Below are 21,333 nucleotides of genomic sequence, written 5' to 3' on the forward strand. Positions count from 1 at the left end.
AGCGAACTAAATCAAGTCAGCCCAAGTATTTGACACAGTTGTGGTGTGTTTGTGTGTGTGCAGCTCCTGCTCAGATTCTGACGTTCAACGGCACCGTGACCACACCCTGGATGAGGGACATCGTGTTGCCCTGTAAGGCGGTGGGCGACCCAGCCCCCACGGTCAAGTGGCTCAAGGAGACGTGAGTACAGGAAAGTCTGACCCACAGCTGGGAAAACACATCATGCTGCATGTAGGACAAACAGTAGCACTTAGTACAGACTGTGTTTTGAGTAACTTTTAATGCTTTCCACTTGAACTAAATACCAGTGAAAAAACAGTGGCTCTTTGTTTTTACAGTATCCTTTCAAACTCATCAGCAGAATGTTAAAAAATCATAGTTGTTTACATGTACAGCATGTTCCTACACACAAAAAAGTAGGGGTAACATTATTCAAGACTTTTAAATGATTTTCGCTGCTGCGTATCTCACCGTAGTTCATTTTCTAACTGTCTCTCGTACATTTGTGATTCAGCAATGGAAGCCCCGCCCCTGCTGTGATCGACAGTAGACGCATCATCCAGGGCAATGGCAGCCTAGTCATCCGCACAGTGAAAGCTGAGGATTCTGGGAACTACACCTGTGTGGCTAGCAACAGTTTTGGGCCGGATAAAATCATCCTCAACCTGCAGGTTCAAGGTAACCAGAACGAGTCTGGGGTGGAACAGTACAGTATACCACTCAATTCAAACCAATTCTCCATTTTATTGATGGTCATAAAAACAGAAATGTGTTCACGGTATGTAGTGAAGCGCATTCGGAAAGTATTCAGACCCCTTGACTTTTTCCACATTTTGTTACATTACAGCCTTATTCTAAAAATTATAAAATATTTTTTTCACCCTCATAAATCTACACACAATACCCCATAATGACAAATCAAAAACAGTTTTACATTTTTTTTTGCACGTTGACATACGTATTCAAACCCTTTATTCAGTACTTTGTTAAAGCATCTTTGGTAGCGATTACAACCTTGAGTCTTCTTGGGTATAACGCTACATTACAAGCTACAATACACACCTGTATGTTGGAAGTTTCTCCCATTCTTCTCTGCAAATCCTCTCAAGCTCTATCAGGTTGGATCGGGAGCGTCTCTGCACAGCTATTTTCAAGCCTCTCAAGATATGTTAGATCGGGTTCAAGTCTGGGCTCTGGCTGGGCCACTCAAGGACATTGAGATTTTTCACGAAGTCACTCCTGTGTTGTCTTAGCTGTGTGCTTAGTGTCGTTGTCCTGTTGGAAGGTGGACCTTTGCCCCAGTCCGAGGTCCTGAGCGCTCTGGAGCAGGTTTTCATCAAGGATCTCTCTGCTCTGTTCATCTTTCCCTCAATCCTGACTAGTCTCCCATTCCCTGCTGCTAAAAAACATCCCCACACTATCATGCTTCACCATAGGGATGATGCCTGGTTTCCTCCAGATGTGACTCTTGGCATTCAGACCAAAGAGTTCAATCTCAGTTTCATCAGACCAGAGAATCGTTTTTCATGGTCTAAGAGTCCTTTAGGTGCCTTTTGGCAAACTCCAAGTGTGCTGTCATGTGCCTCTTACTGAGGAGTGGCTTCCGTCAGGCCACTCTACCATAAAGGCCTGATTGGTGGAGTGCTGCAGAGATGGTTGTCCTTCTGGAAGGTTCTCCCATCTCCACACAGGAACTCTGGAGCTCTTTCAGAGTGACCATCGGGTACTTGGTCACCTCCCTGACCAAGGCCCTTCTCCCCCGATTGCTCAGTTTGGCCAGGCGACCAGCTCTAGGAAGAGTATTTGTGCTTCCAAACTTCTTTAATTTAAGAATGATGGAGACCACTGTGTTCTTGGGGACCTTCAATGCTGCATAAAGTTTTTGGTACCCTTCCTCAGATCCGTGCCTTGACACAATCCTGTCTTGGAACTCTATGGACAATTCCTTTGACCTCATGGCTTGGCTTTTGCACTGACATGACATGCTGACATGTACTGTCAACTGTGGGACCTTATATAGACAGGAGTGTGCCTTTCCAAATCATGTACAATCAATTGAAGAAACATCTCAAAGATGATCAATGGAAACACGATGCACCTGAGCTCAATTTTAAGTTTTCTTAGCAAAGGGTCTGAATATTTATGTAAATCAAGTATTTCAGTTTTTTATTTGTAATACATTTGCAAAAAATTCTAAAAACATGTTTGCGCTTTGTCATGATGGGTTATTTTGTGTTGATTGAGGAAGGAAAAATGTATTTAATCAATTTTTGGATATTGGCTGTAATGTAACAAAATGTGGAAAAATGTAAGTACTTTCCGAATGCACTGTATGCCCCTTGAGATAGGACCTAATTAAAATCCATGTTTTTACTTCTAGTTCCCCCAGACCAGCCTCGTCTTACCGTTACCAAGACGACCACCACATCTATCACTCTGTCCTGGATACCAGGAGACAACGGAGGCAGCTCCATCAGAGGTCAGACTCCAACACAGCAAGCAGCAACACTAACTATTATAGGAGATTTTATTGTTTTACCTTGGAAAACAGGTTACTGACTTGATTAAATAGTGTCCCCTATGAGCAACACCAGGATGGTTGTTTAGCAGACAACAGTGTATCAGCCTAACCTCTCTCTCTCACATCAGGCTACATCCTGCAATACTCAGAGGACAACAGTGAGCAGTGGGGCAACTTTGCCATCAGCCCTAGTGAGCGTTCCTATCGCCTGGAGAACCTGAAGTGTGGCACCTGGTACAAATTTACACTGACGGCACAGAATGCTGTGGGGCCAGGGCGAATCAGTGAGATCATCGAAGCTAAGACTCATGGGAAAGGTAGAGAGATGGTGACATCCTTTTATGTATGTTATGAAATAGTGACTCCATTGCTTTGACACAATTCATACAAAACTGATACTTATGAATGGACCGATCATTAAAGTGTGTGTGTGGTCTGACTCCTCTCTCCTCTCTGCCCAACAGAACCCCAGTACTCTAAAGAACAGGAGCTGTTCACCAGTATCAATGCCACGCGTGTCAAGCTCAACCTGATTGGCTGGAACAACGGCGGCTGTCCAATCACATCCTTCACGTTGGAGTACCGTTCGGTGGTGTCTCCCACGTGGACCACGGCCCAGCGCACCTCTTTGATCAAGAGCTACATCCTGTATGACCTGGCCGAGGCCACCTGGTACGAACTGCAGATGAAGGTGTTCAACAGCGCCGGCTCAGCAGAGAAGAGGGTCAAGTTCGCCACACTCAGCTACGACGGCAGTGAGTTCACTTGTCTCTTCACTGATGCTATACATACTGCAGCAAGTTATAAGTTGAAAGATATACACGCTTAGATTGACTTATTCAGGATAACTGAATGAAAATTGAAGAACTGTATTTTAAAAGGCATTTACCTTCCCATCCCTTGAAAATTGTCACAACTGATCGAGTCTCCATCAAATATGTTAATTTACGGCGTAGGTACTATACCTGCCTTAGAGCAGAAGTAAATGAATTCATATTTTGCTATTTACTGGTGCTGCCATTAAAGAAGCTGTCTCATGCAAGTCTCATGCAACTGATGAATGGGGCAGTAAAGTACCTCCAATAGATTTTCTGCTGACTCCAGTGGCCGTGGTGGTTGTTGTGTCTGCTGCTGCTGTTTATGACACCTCCATCACTGCCCTATCGAGCGCTCTGCGCTGCATGAATTAAATAATTATGTGATCTACCGACTGCAGAGGGGCTAGAGGGCGGCAACAGATGAGCAATCACCTGCCAGTGCCAACACCCCCCAGTCCCATAGCGATTCAATGACCTTACCCAACCCTAAACCTTACACACACACACACACACACACACACACACACACACACACACACACACACACACACACACACACACACACACACACACACACACACACACACACACACACACACACACACACACACACACACACACACACACACACACACACACACACACACACACACACACACACACATGCCCCAGCCATAAAAGAGCTGACTATTCAGCGAAGAAGGAAGAGTTCACCTCTTTTAAGTAGTGCTTCAGTTAACTGGGCATTATTGGAAATTCGGCAGAAGGTCAGGTGCTGATTGCAGGCAACACAGTGCTACAACAGCTTGTTGGAGTAGATTGAGTGGGATTGCCTTTTGCCTTTTGCCAGGCGCTTGCTGCATGTTTTAAACATTAACACAAAGGTCATTTAGTATTCATCGACAGACCCTGTATAGACTTAATTGACAGTGAGTGTACGAAATGATAGGAACACCTTCCTAATATTGAGTTGTCATGCGGTAGCAGAGAGAACAGTTTATGACTTGGCTGACTGGAGTCTTGGAAATGTTTTGTTCACTGTGTGTATATTTGTATTTGGCTGGTGTTTTGCAGTCATTGTCTTCTCTACCAGGTCTGGTTTACACACTTGACAATCCTGTGGTTAAGTACAAGAAACGTACATGGTCTTGTCATAACAAATATCATAACAGTTTGTCAGCTAATTACATTTCTATGACCTGTCCCCAGGTACCATCGCTCCCCTGGTGAAGGCCCCGACGGTGAGTGCGGGCAGTACGTCCAGTAACGAGGGTCTGAAAATGGTGACCATCATCTCGTGTGTTCTGGTGGGCATCGTGCTGGTCTTCGTCCTGCTACTTGTGCTCAGGAGGCGGAGGCGGGAACAGAGACTGAAGAGGCTTCGAGGTGAGAGGTCACAGCAGCAACATGATTGGTTAGATTTCAGTAAAAGATTTCTGTAACTATTGTCAAACTATTTTCAAGTATACTAAGAGAATCATCTGCATGTAATGTGATTTTTGTTCTTGTTTGCTCTGTAGATGCTAAAAGTTTAGCCGAGATGCTGATGAGGTAAGCATGAGCAGTTTGATACATAACTTAATAGATAGTTAATATTGTTTAGTGCATTACTGGAAGAAGAACACATTAAATACTGTTTCTATGGAATCATATCAGAATCACTATTATCTGAATATCTTATGCAGTGTGTAATGAGATCTGCATTGACCTGTGTATGGCTTCCTGTGTTCCCCGTGCAGTAAAAACACACGACCTGCAGACACCATCAACAAGCAGCAGCAGACCATGAGAATGCACATCGACATCCCCCGAGCCCAGCTGCTCATAGAGGAGAGAGACACCATGGAGACAGTCGGTGAGTGGACACTGATACATTATGCTGCTTTCATGTGTTCTCTGAATTATCGGCAACTTGTGACTTAAACTTACAGAAAGCTCCCAGACACCCCATAACTCATAATGAGCTTCCAATTAGGAAATACGAGTGGGACATTTGTGTAACATTGGATAACAATATGTGAATATTACATATTTGTGGCCTTCCAAGTGTTAGTAGTGCCTACTGTGGCTATTGTCATCGTACTGTAGGGACCATGTTTGTGAAAGCTCTCTTTCTCTTTCAGATGACAGGTCCACAGTGCTACTGACTGACAATGACTTTGGGGAGACCCAGAAACAGAAGTCGTCTACGGTTACCCACACTGTCCACTACCAGTCCCTGTCACAGGCCACCGGACCTCTAGTGGATGTATCTGACGCTAGGCCAGGAACCAGTAAGTCCAGTACGAACATCCTCTTTACATTACTAGAGGTAAAACTAAAATGAATAAGTGGTATCAGGATTGCATTAATACGGCTGACACTGATACAGCTAGAGTGTATTCTAGACAACCAGATGGACTTTATTCAGCTCCAGTCCTCAGAGTCATCAGTAGCATTATGATCAGTGCCACTACCATCTCCACTGATGTTATTCACACAGATGAACAATTCCTTTCAGCACAATGGCTATTGTTGTTATATTATTTACATAATCTGAACATGAATGATTATGTACAGGGCCTTCAGAAAGTATGCATACCCCTTGAATTATTCCATATTTTGTTGTGTTACAGCCTGATTTCAAAATTGATTAAATATACAGTATATTTTTTCTCACCCATTTACTCACAGTACCTCATAATGACAAAGTGAAAACATGTTTTTAGAAACTGTAGCAAATGTATTGAAAATGAAATACAGAAATATCTCATTTATATAAGTGATTTCAGCTGTGAGTCTTTCTGGGTAAGTCTCTAAGAGCTTTCCACACCTGGATTGTACAACATTTGCCCATTATTCTTTTCAAAATTCTTTAAGCTCTGTCAAATTGGTTGTTGATCATTGCTAAGATAACCATTTTCACGTCTTGCCATAGATTTTCAAGTATATTTAAGTCAAAACTGTAACTCGGCCACTCAGGAACATTCACTGTCTTCTTGGTAAGCAACTCCAGTGTAGATTTTGTCCTTGTGTTTTAGGTTATTGTCCTGCTGTAGGAGAATTAATCTCCCAGTGTCTGGGGGAAAGCAGACTGAACCAGGTTTTCCTCTAGGATTTTGCCTGTGCTTCATGATTTGCCTGTGCTTAACTCCCCAGTCCTCAATGATTACAAGCATACCCATAACATGATGCAGCCACCACTATGCTTGAAAATATTGAGAGTGAAACTCAGTAATGTGTTGTAATGGATTTTCTCCAAACAGAACACTTTGTATGTAGGACATAAAGTTTTTTCCCCCACATTTTTTTGCAGTATTACTTTAATTCCTTGTTGCAAACAGGATGCATGTTTTGGAATATTTTTATTCTATACAGGCTTCCTTATTTTCACTCTGTCAATTTGGTTAGTATTGTGTTGATCCATCCTCAGTTTTCTCCTATCACAGCCATTAAACTCTGTAACTGTTTCTAAAATCACTATTGGCATCATGGTGAAATCCCTGAGTGGTTTCCTTCCTCTTCGGCAACTGAGTTAGGAAGGATGCATGTATCTTTGTAGTGACTGGGTGTATTGATACACCATCCAATGTGTAATTAATAACTTCACCATGCTCAATGGGATATTCAATGTCTACTTTTTTTTATTTTTACACATCTACCAATAGGTGCCTTTCTTTGCCAGGCATTGGAAAACCTCCCTGGTCTTTGTGGTTGAATCTGTGTTTGAAATTCACTGCTCGGCTGAGGGACCTTACAGATAATTGTATGTGTGGGGTACAGAGATGACATGAAAAAAAAAAAACATGTTAAACACTATTATCGCAAACAGAGTGAGTCAGTGCAACTTATTAATATAATTATTTTAGTTTTTAACCTTTATTTGACTAGGGAAGTCAGTTAATTCATATTTACAATGACGGCCTACCCCCGGCCAAACCCAGACGACGCTGGGCCAATTTTGCGCCACCCTATGGGACTCCCAATCACAGCCTCTCGCACTGAGATGCAGTGCCTTAGACCGCTGCTCCACTCGGGGGGAAATTATGTGACTGGTTAAGCACATTTTTACTCCTGAGCTTATTTAGGCTTGTCATAACAAAGGGGTTGAATACTTAATTGACTCAAGACATTTCAGCGTTTCATTTTTAATCAATTTGTAAACATTTCTAAAAACATAATTCCACTTTGACATTATGGGGTATTGTGTGTGGCCCAGTGACACAAACATCTCAGGCTGTAACACAACAAAATTAGTAAAAAGTCAAGGGTTGTGAATACTTTCTGAAGGCACTGTATGTGTATGGTATCCAAACAAAAAATGAGCCTATTTGCAAAGGACTGCAGTCAACCCAATCAAACATTCTCTTTGACCATGATGATTTTCTCACTGCTATTGTAAGCTCTATGTATTTGTGTGAAAACAAGAAGACCCGAGATGAACTCCATGTGCAGAGATATTGTGATGGTGGGGGTTTTCTCTTTGTTGGTTTATGTCAGGATAGAGTGTCCAGCCTCATTGCTATACCCAGCTACAAACTTTAAAACTCCTTTAAAAACACAGTCAGCTTAAAAAACAAAGCATTGCATTACTCGAGATGAGCCCTTGCTAAGTGACATAACACCCTGGTGTGTGACTGTGATGTAACATCCTGTGTCCTTCCTCCTCAGACCCCACAGCCCGCCGCACAGCCAAAGCAGGCCCTGCCGCACGCAACCGCTACGCTAGCCAGTGGACCCTGAACCGACCACACCCGCAAGTCTCGGCCCACACCCTAAGCACTGACTGGAGGCTGCCCACGCCACGGGTGGCCGGATCTGTGGATAAGGAGAGTGACAGCTACAGTGTCAGCCCATCTCAGGACACAGGTAACAACGCACCTGAAGACGAGACAAGTCTGTAACAACAGCTGTAACCGTCCCCATATAAGAATGTCTGCAACATCACCCTTAACCATGTCTATAACAAACCTTTCACCTCTGTATTAACAATATATAGGCCTACAATAAAACTTGTAACAATGCCAACACTTAATAACAAATATAATGCTAGCATTAGCCCCTAACTGCTTTACTAGCACAACCTCTAACCCTAACCCCTGGTGTAGACCGAGCGCGGAGCAGCATGGTGTCTACAGAGAGCGCGTCATCCACCTATGAGGAGCTGGCGCGGGCCTACGAGCACGCCAAAATGGAGGAGCAGCTGCGCCACGCCAAGTTCACCATCACAGAATGCTTCATCTCGGACACGTCATCGGAGCAGATGACGGCAGGCACCAACGACTACACAGACAGCCTGACATCCAGCACGCCCTCCGAGTCAGGCATCTGCAGGTTCACCGCCTCCCCGCCCAAGCCTCAGGACGTCAGCCGAGTCATGAACATGGCCGTGCCCAAGGCTCACAGACCGGGTGAGGCCGCGTAGACACATAGCTAACTCTGCTATAGCTAACACTTGAGTCCTGAGCTCTGTTGCTAACCTGTTGCTAACCTTCGCTAACCTTCATCAGGCCTGTAATGCTATGGGTTTGTAAATATTTACTGCTGATGTATTCACTCAACTGTTGAATATGCTGAAGATAATGATATAGTAATGCCACTTGATGATGTAGTAATGCCACTACTACTTGATGCAACAAATGTGGAGTTTTGCAGACAGTTCTTTGCATAAATTACATATGTTTTAAGGTTAATGTATTAATTAATTAAGCTTATTCTATTGACGTTAGTGCGACAAAATTCCATTGCAGGAAGACCAATCTTTAACATTGAATCACTCATGTGTGTGATCTGTTATTAGGTCACTTCATCTTATAAATTCAGTATTTTTTATTAAAGTCATCATCTCTATTCATTCTATTTTTGGCTCATTGTAGAGTATATTTTATTAAACTCAGACTTTGTAGACTACTTAGATAAACGTGTAATAAACTGCACTAGTGTCTTAAATCTATAACATTACTTATTTAGGTTGTAGAAAAGCCACAGTCTCCTTCTTCATCCATTACCCCAATGTGTATAATGAGATATAGGGGGGGGCTTTAAACGACATTGTAAATGTTGTCATTCATTTAACGTTGATCAAAGCCATGAGGACAGATTGCAGCATGGCGGTATGAGAATAATTCATCACTGAAGTATTCGTTGGCATATAACCTCAATAACCAGGCAAAATTTGCATACATAAATCTTCTTAAGGCTAGGCGTCCCGCTAGCGGTGACTTCCGGTGAAACTGGAGGGCGCGCAATTCAAATAAATAATCATAAACATTATGGATATTAAACATGTACAGTGGGGAGAACAAGTATTTGATACACTGACGATTTTGCAGGTTTTCCTACTTACAAAGCATGTAGAGGTCTGTAATTTTTATCATAGGTACACTTCAACTGTGAGAGAAGGAATCTAAAACAAAAATCCAGAAAATCACATTGTATGATTTTTAAGTAATTAATTTGCATTTTATTGCATGACATAAGTATTTGATACATCAGAAAAGCAGAACTGAATATTTGGTACAGAAACCTTAGTTTGCAATTACAGAGATCATACGTTTCCTGTAGTTCTTGACCAGGTTTGCACACACTGCAGCAGGGATTTTGGCCCACTCCTCCATACAGACCTTCTCCAGATCCTTCAGGTTTCGGGGCTGTCGCTGGGCAATACGGACTTTCGGCTCCCTCCAAAGATTTTCTATTGGGTTCAGGTCTGGAGACTGGCTAGGCCACTCCAGGACCTTGAGATGCTTCTTACGGAGCCACTCCTTAGTTGCCCTGGCTGTGTGTTTCGGGTCGTTGTCATGCTGGAAGACCCAGCCACGACCCATCTTCAATGCTCTTACTGAGGGAAGGAGGTTGTTGGCCAAGATCTCGCGATACATGGCCCCATCCATCCTCCCCTCAATACGGTGCAGTCGTCCTGTCCCCTTTGCAGAAAAGCATCCCCAAAGAATGATGTTTCCACCTCCATGCTTCACGGTTGGGATGGTGTTCTTGGGGTTGTACTCATCCTTCTATTCCTCCAAACACGGCGAGTGGAGTTTAGAGCAAAAAGCTCTATTTTTGTCTCATCAGACCACATGACCTTCTCCCATTCCTCCTCTGGATCATCCAGATGGTCATTGGCAAACTTCAGACGGGCCTGGACATGCGCTGGCTTGAGCAGGGGGACCTTGCGTGCGCTGCAGGATTTTAATCCATGACGGCGTAGTGTGTTACTAATGGTTTTCTTTGAGACTGTGGTCCCAGCTCTCTTCAGGTCATTGACCAGGTCCTGCCGTGTAGTTCTGGGCTGATGCCTCACATTCCTCATGATCATTGATGCCCCACGAGGTGAGATCTTGCATGGAGCCCCAGACCGAGGGTGATTGACCGTCATCTTGAACTTCTTCCATTTTCTAATAATTGTGCCAACAGTTGTTGCCTTCTCACCAAGCTGCTTGCCTATTGTCCTGTAGCCCATCCCAGCCTTGTACAGGTCTACAATTTATCCCTGATGTCCTTACACAGCTCTCTGGTCTTGGCCATTGTGGAGAGGTTGGAGTCTGTTTGATTGAGTGTGTGGACAGGTGTCTTTTATACAGGTAACGAGTTCAAACAGGTGCAGTTAATACAGGTAATGAGTGGAGAACAGGAGGGCTTCTTAAAGAAAAACTAACAGGTCTGTGAGAGCCGGAATTCTTACTGGTTGGTAGGTGATCAAATACTTATGTCATGCAATAAAATGCAAATTAATTACTTAAAAATCATACAATGTGATTTTCTGGATTTTTGTTTTAGATTCCGTCTCTCACAGTTGAAGTGTACCTATGATAAAAATGACAGACCTCTACATGCTTTGTAAGTAGGAAAACCTGCAAAATCGGCAGTGTATCAAATACTTGTTCTCCCCACTGTATGTACATACAGGTGTCTTATATCGGTTAAAAGCTTAAATTATTGTTAATCTAACTGCACTGTCCGATTTACAGTAAGCTTTACAGCGAAAGCATGCCATGCGATTGTTTGAGAACGGTGCCACAAATCAAAATATTTTTCCACCGGCACAGGTTTTATAAATTCACAAATAGCGATTAAATATTCACTTACTTTTGAAAATCTTCCTCTGATATGTCATCCAAAGGGTCCCAGCTACAACATGTAGTGTAATTTTGTTAGATGAAATCCTTCTTTATATCCCAAAAAGTCTGTTTAGTTGGCGCCATCGATTTGAGTAATCCACTCGTTCAACATGCAGAGAAAGGAATCCAAAAAGCTACCGCTAAACTTTGTTAAAACAAGTCAAAATACATTTCTATTTAATCCTCAGATACCATAAAATGTAATTAAACTATAATATTTAATACGGAAGGAAGTATGTTCAATAGGAAAACGGTATTAGCAGGTGCGTGTCCTCTTCGTCGCGCACGCATACACGAATTTCCAAGTCTGTGTCCCTGTACTAAAACTCATTATTCTTCCTCGTTATAGAAGAAACAAGCCTGAAACCTTGAACAAAGCCTACTGACACCCAGTGGAAGCCATAGGAATTGCATACTGGGAGCTAGAATTAATTATTTACCTATATGTTCCATTGGAAGAGCATTGGATTTTCTCCTACCATATCTATTGTGTTATAGGCTTCTACATTATTTTAACATTTCCACAAACTTCAGAGTGTTTTCTTTCCAATGGTACCAATTATATGCATATCCTGGCTTCAGGGCCTGAGCAACAGGCAGTTTACTTTTGGCACGTCAGTCAGGTGGAAATTGAGAAAAGTAGACCCTAGCCTGAAGAAGATTTATGTAAATTCTTTTCACATACTGTATAAGCTAGTTTTGTTGGTTGGAGTGGCAGATGTGATGAGCTTGTATCTGAGGGGGTAAAGACATTTCTATTTCCAACCAATCCTTCCCCCAGGGGCAGTAATTTCTCTAATGAAGTATTTTGAACTGAGATTTTTCCATAATTTGGCCATGTTATGTTTAATTCAATGGTGTTGTTTTCCAAAAACTAACTCCCCTCTCTCTCTCTACTTTGTCCTGTAGGGGGCGAGCTTGTGCACCTGCCTCCTTACCTGCGCATGGACTTCCTGCTGAACCGTGGCATATCATGCACGGGCACTGGAGGGAGGGGTGGTGCCGGGGGGGAGGGGGCCATGGGTCAGGCCTGTCTGGAACCCCAGAAGAGTCGCTCCCTGAAGCGGCCATCGCGTATGGCGCCCCCTACACCCACAGAGGCCCCCCAGGCCACCAGCAGGGCCAGCAGCAGGGACCCAGTGCCCCAATGGCAGCCCGGCTCAGCCGCCACCCTGCCCCACAGAGAGGGCTCAGAGCTGACCCAGGCCGCCAAGCTCAGCACCTCCCAGGAGTCCCTACTGGACTCACGAGGACACCTCAAACAGACCAACAACCCCTACGCAAAGTCCTATACGCTGGTATAACACCAGAGGCATGGGGCTGGACTAAAACTCACACTAACACTGGACTTATTACACTTACAAGTGCAGTAAACTGACTTTCACCACACAGTCCTGTATATAACGTCCCCTTTCTTCTTAAACGAGCGATAACTTTTACTAATCTCCTTTTATTTATTTTGGAGCTTTCTTTGTTTTTTAAACTTGTGAGAAATTTCACTCATCTGAAATGACTCCACGCGGAGCTTGCCAAAATAATTACATTATGAGGGAACATATTTTATTATTGATTATTATTTTTAATCAATAATTATTAATCATGGATTATTTGTTGTTAGTTGTCAACTTTTAATGATTATTAATTATTGATTACAAATGATCAATTATTACCATTACTACACTGTTTTAATAAGAACCTGGACAACTTTTTTCCGGAGTGTGAGATGATAATTTGGAGCCCATAATTTTTTTCTATGGAAAATTCCTTTTAAACACTGAATGAAACTTGGGAAAATCTGAAATCTGGGAATGAAAGCAATCGACAGCAGTCCAAACTTGTCAGCTGCTCTCAAATTGTTACTTTTTGAAGAAAAAATAAATCTATTTCCTATGGATGCATGGGGACTGACCAATTAAAGACTATTATAAGGATTATGATCACGACTGGACAGCCCAGTTGAGCATTTTGTCACACTATGAAATGATCCAATGTGAAGATTTATTATTCTTATTACTATAAATATATATATAAAAAGAGATCACTTTTATTTGTGGATATTACAGGGAAGACTTGATTTGGTTAATAAAGTCCTTAGTCATGTTTGCACATATCTCGTTTTGATTAGGAAATGGAGTCACTATTGATCTTTCTCTGTATTCCATTCTCTGATGGTGCAATATGAAAAAAGATTATGAAAATTATATGGATACTATTTGCTCTATACTGTACTATAATGAAAATAATGACTATGTTGTGAGTATACTTACAGGGCGGGACAAACCCCAGCTATGTATCAGGTGTAGTTTACCACTGCTAATTTGCCAGGGTGGTAGATGAAGTTAGCTAGAACAGGGAGGGTTAGAGATTGAACGGTTTGCACTTCATGACACCCAAAAAGTGTGTCCAGACAGAGCCCCTATTCTCAGTGCACTAGGTAGAGTCTTCAAGACTCTCACTCTCCTCTTCAGTAGATTTACTGTTGCTGCATTGCAGTGATGCTCCTCTACAGGGAAAAAACAATGAGACAATCCAACAGAATACCCCCTTCAAACCAAACCTAAAGTCTATGGGAAATATCTATCTAAAGTGTGGATATAACAAAACTGTCTTGTTGTTGTCTACCCTGGCCCATTTCTTCTTTCTTTAAGTTCTGGAGGGAGAGTTTGATAAGAATGCTGTGAGGTTATTAATGCCAGTTTTTATTATTAGTTTTAATTAATTGTCTTCATATTCCTTTTAACAAGATGTTGCTTTTTATTTTTAACATGGTGTTCACCATGGTGGCACTGAAATAAAGAGAAATTAACACACCGTTCAAATTTGATTAATAAAAAGGCTGTTCCCAAAATGATCCTGCAAATTTGGACATGAATGACTGGAGATGGGTCTTTTTAGAGGCACTGATAGAGGAGGATGCCTCCGAAGGTTTCCCTGTGTGGGTCACTGGGGGAGTGAGTGAGTTGAGTGAGTGGGGTGGTAGTGGTGGATTTTGGATAACTCATCTTAAAGGGCAACTGAACGTAAAAAGCAACTTCTCTGGTTGAAAACGGCCTATGTCAGAAACATTTATTCCAGTGCCAAAATTGACAAAAAAAGTTTAAGTAGAATAACTTTGGTCATAAAGTCAGTATATTCCAAAACAGAGTTTTGTGAGATTTGTGTAACTGAGGTCTTCGCGACTTACTTGAGGGTTGGGGTTGGATTACAATCATGCCCATTAAATGGGATTGTATCGCCAAGGGAGAATTGTTATGCACTGAGAAATTAATGCGGTGATTGCGCTCTATCTAATCATAGCAGCGAACCTCCAGACAGCGACACAGACCTGCCTATTAAGCAACTCCCCAGACTCTGACTTATTTACATAAAACAACTTGTCGCCAATGTTATGTTGAAAGAACATTTGGCCCCTAAGCCCTTTATGGAGTGAACAACTTGCTGATGTGTTTGATAGTGATAACTCAAGTCTGCCACTGTTTTGGTCAAAATGAGAATTGAGACAATGTGCACTTTCATCCCAACTGCCTCTTGTCAATATTCCAAAATTCCAAACCCTTTCTAGAGCATCTTGTGTCCCGCTGCGACCTGTTTTGTAAGATGATTCGCTATGAAACGCTGCCAGACAGACACACTCTCTGGTAATAAAGTCGTTTTTCATGCACATGTTATAACTTGAGAAATACTGCACTAAACACCTTAGCTAAATGTAAAATTGTGCGACTAAGACCTCGGCAAAAATGTGAAAATTACAGATTTCTTGATTTATCTCTATGTTGTTGCTATTGTGCCTCAAGAGGGACAAATAACAGTAACTGCCAGGGTACGATAAATCAAACATAACACACCCACATCTAACCACACCCCCAAGACTCAAATCTCATTCATCTTTTTTTAAATATATCTTTTTTTTTCTCCACACCAGATACAAACATACACAACAAATTACAGATGCACACAAACAACAACTATCTCATCTGCCCAGGCCCGCATGCTCACCCCCCCCATCCCTAGTACTTGCATTATTGTTTGCCACATGTCCTTAAATTGTACCAATTTGTTTTTCTTAGTCCCCCATGCTATTTCAATAATTAATCATTCGATTTTTCCATGGTGTTGATAATGGCAGATTAATTGATTTCCAAGTTTTTAAGTATATGTTTTTTAAAGATGAGTGATGGAAGAGAATCATCCAGCCCATTGGGTACCTCTCACTGCACCCCCATATGACATGTCTTGAAATATGCAGACAGATGGATTAAAAGTTAGTTTACATTCTAATACTTCTGACAGACAACTTTCTTGCTCCGCCCATAACTTTTGGACTTTATAGCATTCCCAGAAAGCATGAATGATTGAGTCATTGTTCGTTTTACACTTAAGACATGACTCTGCCATTGTGCTGTGGAATTTGTGAATTTTGTCTCTTGTATAATAAATTGTAAACATTAGTTTATACTGGATTAAGCGTACATTTTTGGGTGTAATTGTAAGTAAGTGTAATTTCATTAGTTATGCTCCAACATTCCCTCCATCTTGTGACAACATCATTTATTTTTAAGTCTTGGTTCCAATAGTTTATCTAATTTATCTTAATGAGCTGCAGAAAAATTTGTGCGAATCGGTGAGTTCAGCCACTCTTTAAATGAATTTAAACAACAGTCATTGATGATCATCACATTCATTACAGCACTCATGAGTCTCACAATACTAAACTATCCAAATGAAAATATTGTTAGTACCAATGACCTTGCATGTTTTTTCAGTGCTAAAGATATTAACCAGCGCTCATTAATAACTTGTGCACAAATCTTTGCCTGCAGGTGGCAATGTTGCAAAGTTAAGCTGCTTATTTTCATTGAATAACACTTCATCTAATGTATCATCTCTAGGTAGCCTCAAAACATATCAGATAAATTTCACACTTACCATCTCACATTTCTGTTTATATCACTAACTTTTAGTAAATTTGGTAATGGTTGCCATCCTGCATGCTTCAATGTATTGTGAAGAATGTGAGACGGTATATTCCTATCGACTGATCCAATGTGTGGTGTTCTTCAAGACTATTAGGAGAAGGTTTAGTTATGGGGGGAAAATGTGACCTGGCAGGATCAATAGCCAGGATGGATCAAACCAATCAAGCCTTATGTTCTTGCTGCAAAGAAGTGTGTGTACAAAAACAGTGAGAATTAGCCTACATTCAACTCTCATGGCACTGCTTCGGATGTGTTCTGTGAATAGACAAACCTAAACAAAAACACACTCAGTTGCTGCTGGAATGCAAAGGCCACATTTCAGGGCCTAACAATTAAGTCCCTTCAAACACAAACTCTCTAATATGCCACTAGCTAGCACAACTTGGCATTTTAACCCATTAGGTTCTGAAACCAGCTCCATTTCAATCCCCCAGTGAGTGGGTGTGGTGTTAGGCTAGTAGCTGTGACTTTGAGTAAGAGGCGCTTACTAAATTGGTCTATTGATTGGGAGCCTTCCAGACTGTCACTCTGGAGACTCAGCCTGAGCTCCCCAACCGACGCCTCGGCCTGAACATTGCTTCCACTGTCCTATATCACAGACTGGGGGGCTAATGGGAAGGAGGAGTATTACTCAGCATGACAACTTTATTCGCTATCCTCTTCTGAAGTACACAACAAATTAAATGTAGTGACAGAGATTTACTCAGCCCGCCACACTTGGCCGTTATTAACTGCTGTCATAAATAAAAGGCGCAGGCCGTACTGAATTCCCTCTGATATGAAGGAGAAATATGGAGCTGTCTGTCACTGGGCCGGGCTAGTATGTTGATTGCATCTATAGATGGATGTGGAGTGCTGCTTGATTTGCTTTAATTAGAACGTGTTAAATGCAATCACATGGTCGGCCAAGGGTGTGTGTTGTGTGTGGAGAGGGGGGTATGGAGTTGGTGTGGCATCTGGTGTGACATATGGAACATAATGTTTTTTTTATGAGATATTGGGATATGGGTACATGATGACAGGGAAGTAGGAAGATTAATCATTTCACTGTCCTCATTTCAGATGTTCATTAAAACTACGACCATATGACTCAATGGAGGTGATTTAAGCATTATTGAACTGGGTGTGTGTTACAGTTCAGTTGCTGTACCGTACATCCTTCTGGGGTTCAAGAATCCATGGCATGGGTGTAATTGCTCAGAGTTTTGGACCTCCAATTTACTCTGAAGTCAGTATATTTATCCAATGTACTACCATCCTACTCAGTTTACTGGTTTATCTCAACTCCTACTCCGAACCCTAGTTTGTATGCTGGCTTCCTGCCAGCTTTGACATCAAACAATGCTGCAGCATCTTTCAGGAAGAGAAACCACTTCACATATCTACATAATGTTTCCTTATGCCTCAGTCCAAAGAATACCTCAAATAGCCAGGCAGCACATCCCACTGACACCAACGTCGCAAATATGAAGTTCCATCTGCATGGATTCTGGGGTGCACTAACCCCTTGGCAAATCGCTACTGTAGGTTAAACCACTTAAAAGCGGTGTTAGTTAGCTGTGTTAGTAACTTAAAATGTACAAATGCCCTTTGTAAAAACTACATACAGTACATAACAGCAAGATTTTGAGAAAGTGTAAATGCGATGACAGAGAGACAGTGTCATTGATCGTGGGCAATGTATTTATAGTAGAGCGTTGAGTGTCTGTCACCTCTGACAGAGACCATTGACCACCAGCACTGAGTCATAAGGCTGGATCTCTTGGTGCCTGAAAATACAAGTGCTTCAGCAGCTGTCAGTAGAAAGCATGAATAGGACATTCCTGGGTTAGGGTCAGCCCTAAAAACATTCTACATAGACTGAAGAGGATTGTATAGTTCCACCATAGTAAACCTTATGGTGTGGCAAATCAATAGTCTATCCATACAACACATGTAGATGTCAACCCCAATACATGTTAATGTCATCTTCACCAATCAACTGCATTACAGTTAAAAACGACTTTGACTACAGTACCACCACCGGTATGCTAGCTCTGCTACAAGTTTATATCAGCGTGAGATAGCATTTAGCAGTTACTTCTTCTAAACCTGAAAACTTCTAATGTTATGCAGCGATAGCCAAATATATCCAAATTGGACTTTAGTAAACACACCGCGGGCCTGTTACAATACATCAATCATGACGGATTAGACAAATATCCACTGTTAGTTCATATTTGTTAAATGTGCACCAATCCGGCGTCCTTCTTTAGTCCCCCACGGTCTGCGTTTCATTGTCCTCTTTACCGCATCTATAGCCAGGTTATAGATTCCTGTATGTAGTATTAGAACAACACTTAAGGCTTGCCCAACCTCAGTGATAGTATTTTTAGCTGCTGGGACCGCAAGTTTGTGTCCCAGGATCCCGCTTAATATCTTAGTGGTTAGCTGCTAGCCGTCAAGCTAATAGAGCAGGCTAGTAGTGCTAGCCACCTGGTGCTTTTATCCATGGCTGGGCACAAATGCGATAGGTGCAAGATGATTTCCACACAAGAGGAGGGAGAAAAAGTGGAATTGATCAATGGACAGGAGTTTGTCTGCCCTACATGCATCACCATCAAGCAGCTTCGGGAAGAGATTCTCCAGTTGCTAGTGCAGCTGCAGCAAAAGCAGGACATGTTTAACCGACCTGGCGACAACCCAGGAAAATCGTATCTCAGTCTCGAGTGCCTCCTACAACCAAGGTGCCAATGAGTCGGGCAGTGTCTTTATATTGAATGTAAGAATGCAATAAACTGATATACAATGATTTAATTATTTCCAATGACATTGATATTTTCATGCTTACTGAAACCTGGCTTAAACCTGAGGATTGTAGGTCTCTAAATGACACTACCTCTCCAGCCTTTTCTTATCTAAAGAAATCCAGTCCGTATGGCTGTGGTGGTGGGGTGGATGTCATTCGCAGAGACAAGTATACAGTGCATTCGGAAAGTATTCAGACCCCTACCCTTTTTCCACATTTTGTTACATTACAGCCTTATTCTAAAACTATGTCCACACAATACCCCATAAAGACAAAGCAATATTTTTAGCAAACAAGTCAGGTCATCTGATGCAGCATTCCATCAGTTTCCTCAAATAGTTCTTACACAGCCTGGAGTCATTGTTCTGTTGAAAAACAAATGATAGTCCCACTAAGCGCAAACCAGATGGGATGGTGTATCACTGCAGAATGCTGTGGTAGCCATGCTGGTTAAGATTGCCTGACCGTGTCACCAGCAAAGCACCCCCACACCATCACACCTCCTCCTCCACGCTTCACGGTTGGAACCACACATGCGGAGAACATCCATTCACCTACTCTGCGTCTCACAAAGACAAAGCGGTTGGAACCAAAAATAAAAAATTTGGACTCATCAGACTAAAGGACAGATTTCCAGATTTCCTTGTTCGAGAGAGATTTACATAGTTATCAAAATCTCACGCCAGGGTAAGCATACACAAAACACAGCCCTTGTTTTAAGTGATTCTAAAATACCCTATGGGAAATATTATTGGTGAATGGGTATTATGACACCTCCACCGTGGGGCTATGTTGTTCCTTAAGCAAGGGGGAGGCCGATGAAATCAAATATTCCCAGCAGACCAACTCCTTGAATGCCCTAAAATATATTTTTTACCATTTAGTGCGTGTACTGTATTTACACTTGGGATATTGCATTTCAACATTAAAGTTAAGACAATCGATGAAGGATGTCTTTAACTCGTCGCCAAACCCACTGGCTCCAGGTCATCTACAAGTCTTTGCTAGGTAAAGCCCCGCCTTATCTCAGCTCACTGGTCACCATAGCAGCACCCACCCGTAGCACGCGCTCCAGCAGGTATATCTCACTGGTCACCCCCAAAGCCAATTCCTCCTTTGCCTGCCTTTCCTTCCAGTTCTCTGCTGCCAATGACTGGAACGAACTGCAAAAATCACTGAAGCTGGAGACACATATCTCCCTCACTAGCTTTAAGCACCAGCTGTCAGAGCAGCTCACAGATCACTGCACCTGTACACATCCCATCTGTAAATAGCCCATCCAACTACCTCATCCCCATACTGTATTTATTTATTTATATTGCTCCTTTGCACCCCACTATCTCTACTTGCACATTCATCTTCTGCACATCTACCACTCCAGTGTTAAATTGCTATATTGTAATTACTTCGCCACCTTGGCCTATTTATTGCCTTACCTCCCTTATCTTACCTCATTTACAAACACTGTATATAGACTTTTTCTACTGTATTATTGACTTTATGTTTGTTTATTCCATGTGTAACTCTTTGTTGTTGTATATGTCGAACTGCTTTGCTTTATCTTGGCCAGGTTGCAGTTGTAAATGAGAACTTGTTCTCAACTAGCCTTACATGGTTAAATAAAGGTGAAATAAAATAAAACATTTATTTAATAAACTCTCCCAGGAAAATGTTCAAGGAAGCAGAGTAACATGTTCTCAAAACCTCCTTGCAACCTACAAATAAAGTTCCCAGAACAGACAATGTTCACCTCCGTTCTAAGAACGTTTAAAAAACATTCTGTTTTACCAATCATAAAACGTACAGCTTTGTTCCCAGAACAAATTGGAAACCAAAAACGGACGTTCCCACAACATCCAGGAAAGCACATGTGCTAGCTGGGCTCATTCCTATTCTAATCATCCACTGTAATTGGTAACATGTTATTGGTGTAAGTTTGGCATATAGAACATACTGTATATGTAAGGGATATTGAGGTGTATGGGAAAGTTTGAGAATCCCATTATGTATCCATTGAATGTTTAAAGGCACTTGATCAGCAGGGTTTCAGTGCAAAAAGATTTTAAACAATTGTCTCAATTGACTGCTGCAACATTATTGGCTTTAAAGCCATATAGTAAATCACCTAGA

General features: G+C 41.9%; 1 protein-coding gene across 5 annotated transcripts in view; it reads left to right on the forward strand.

Annotated features, from left to right (window-relative positions):
- LOC139532974 (cell adhesion molecule DSCAM-like) overlaps nt 1-15,892 on the forward strand; it is a 135,150-nt gene extending 119,258 nt beyond the window's left edge. For 2 of the 5 annotated variants that reach the window (XM_071331121.1, XM_071331135.1), the window contains 12 exons: nt 64-181; nt 516-679; nt 2,382-2,480; nt 2,651-2,839; nt 2,987-3,277; nt 4,550-4,726; nt 4,861-4,891; nt 5,080-5,195; nt 5,464-5,622; nt 7,991-8,188; nt 8,428-8,730; nt 12,349-15,892. In XM_071331121.1, the coding sequence (XP_071187222.1) occupies nt 64-181; nt 516-679; nt 2,382-2,480; nt 2,651-2,839; nt 2,987-3,277; nt 4,550-4,726; nt 4,861-4,891; nt 5,080-5,195; nt 5,464-5,622; nt 7,991-8,188; nt 8,428-8,730; nt 12,349-12,743 (2,240 nt within the window). In that variant the 3' untranslated portion in view covers nt 12,744-15,892. The remainder of the gene's footprint in view (nt 1-63; nt 182-515; nt 680-2,381; nt 2,481-2,650; nt 2,840-2,986; nt 3,278-4,549; nt 4,727-4,860; nt 4,892-5,079; nt 5,196-5,463; nt 5,623-7,990; nt 8,189-8,427; nt 8,731-12,348) is intronic. The other 3 variants (XM_071331127.1, XM_071331143.1, XM_071331151.1) reach the window with 2 other exon arrangements.
- Nucleotides 15,893-21,333: the final 5,441 nt, after the last annotated feature.

Source organism: Salvelinus alpinus, chromosome 1 (assembly GCF_045679555.1).
Source record: "Salvelinus alpinus chromosome 1, SLU_Salpinus.1, whole genome shotgun sequence".
NCBI lineage: Eukaryota > Metazoa > Chordata > Actinopteri > Salmoniformes > Salmonidae > Salvelinus > Salvelinus alpinus.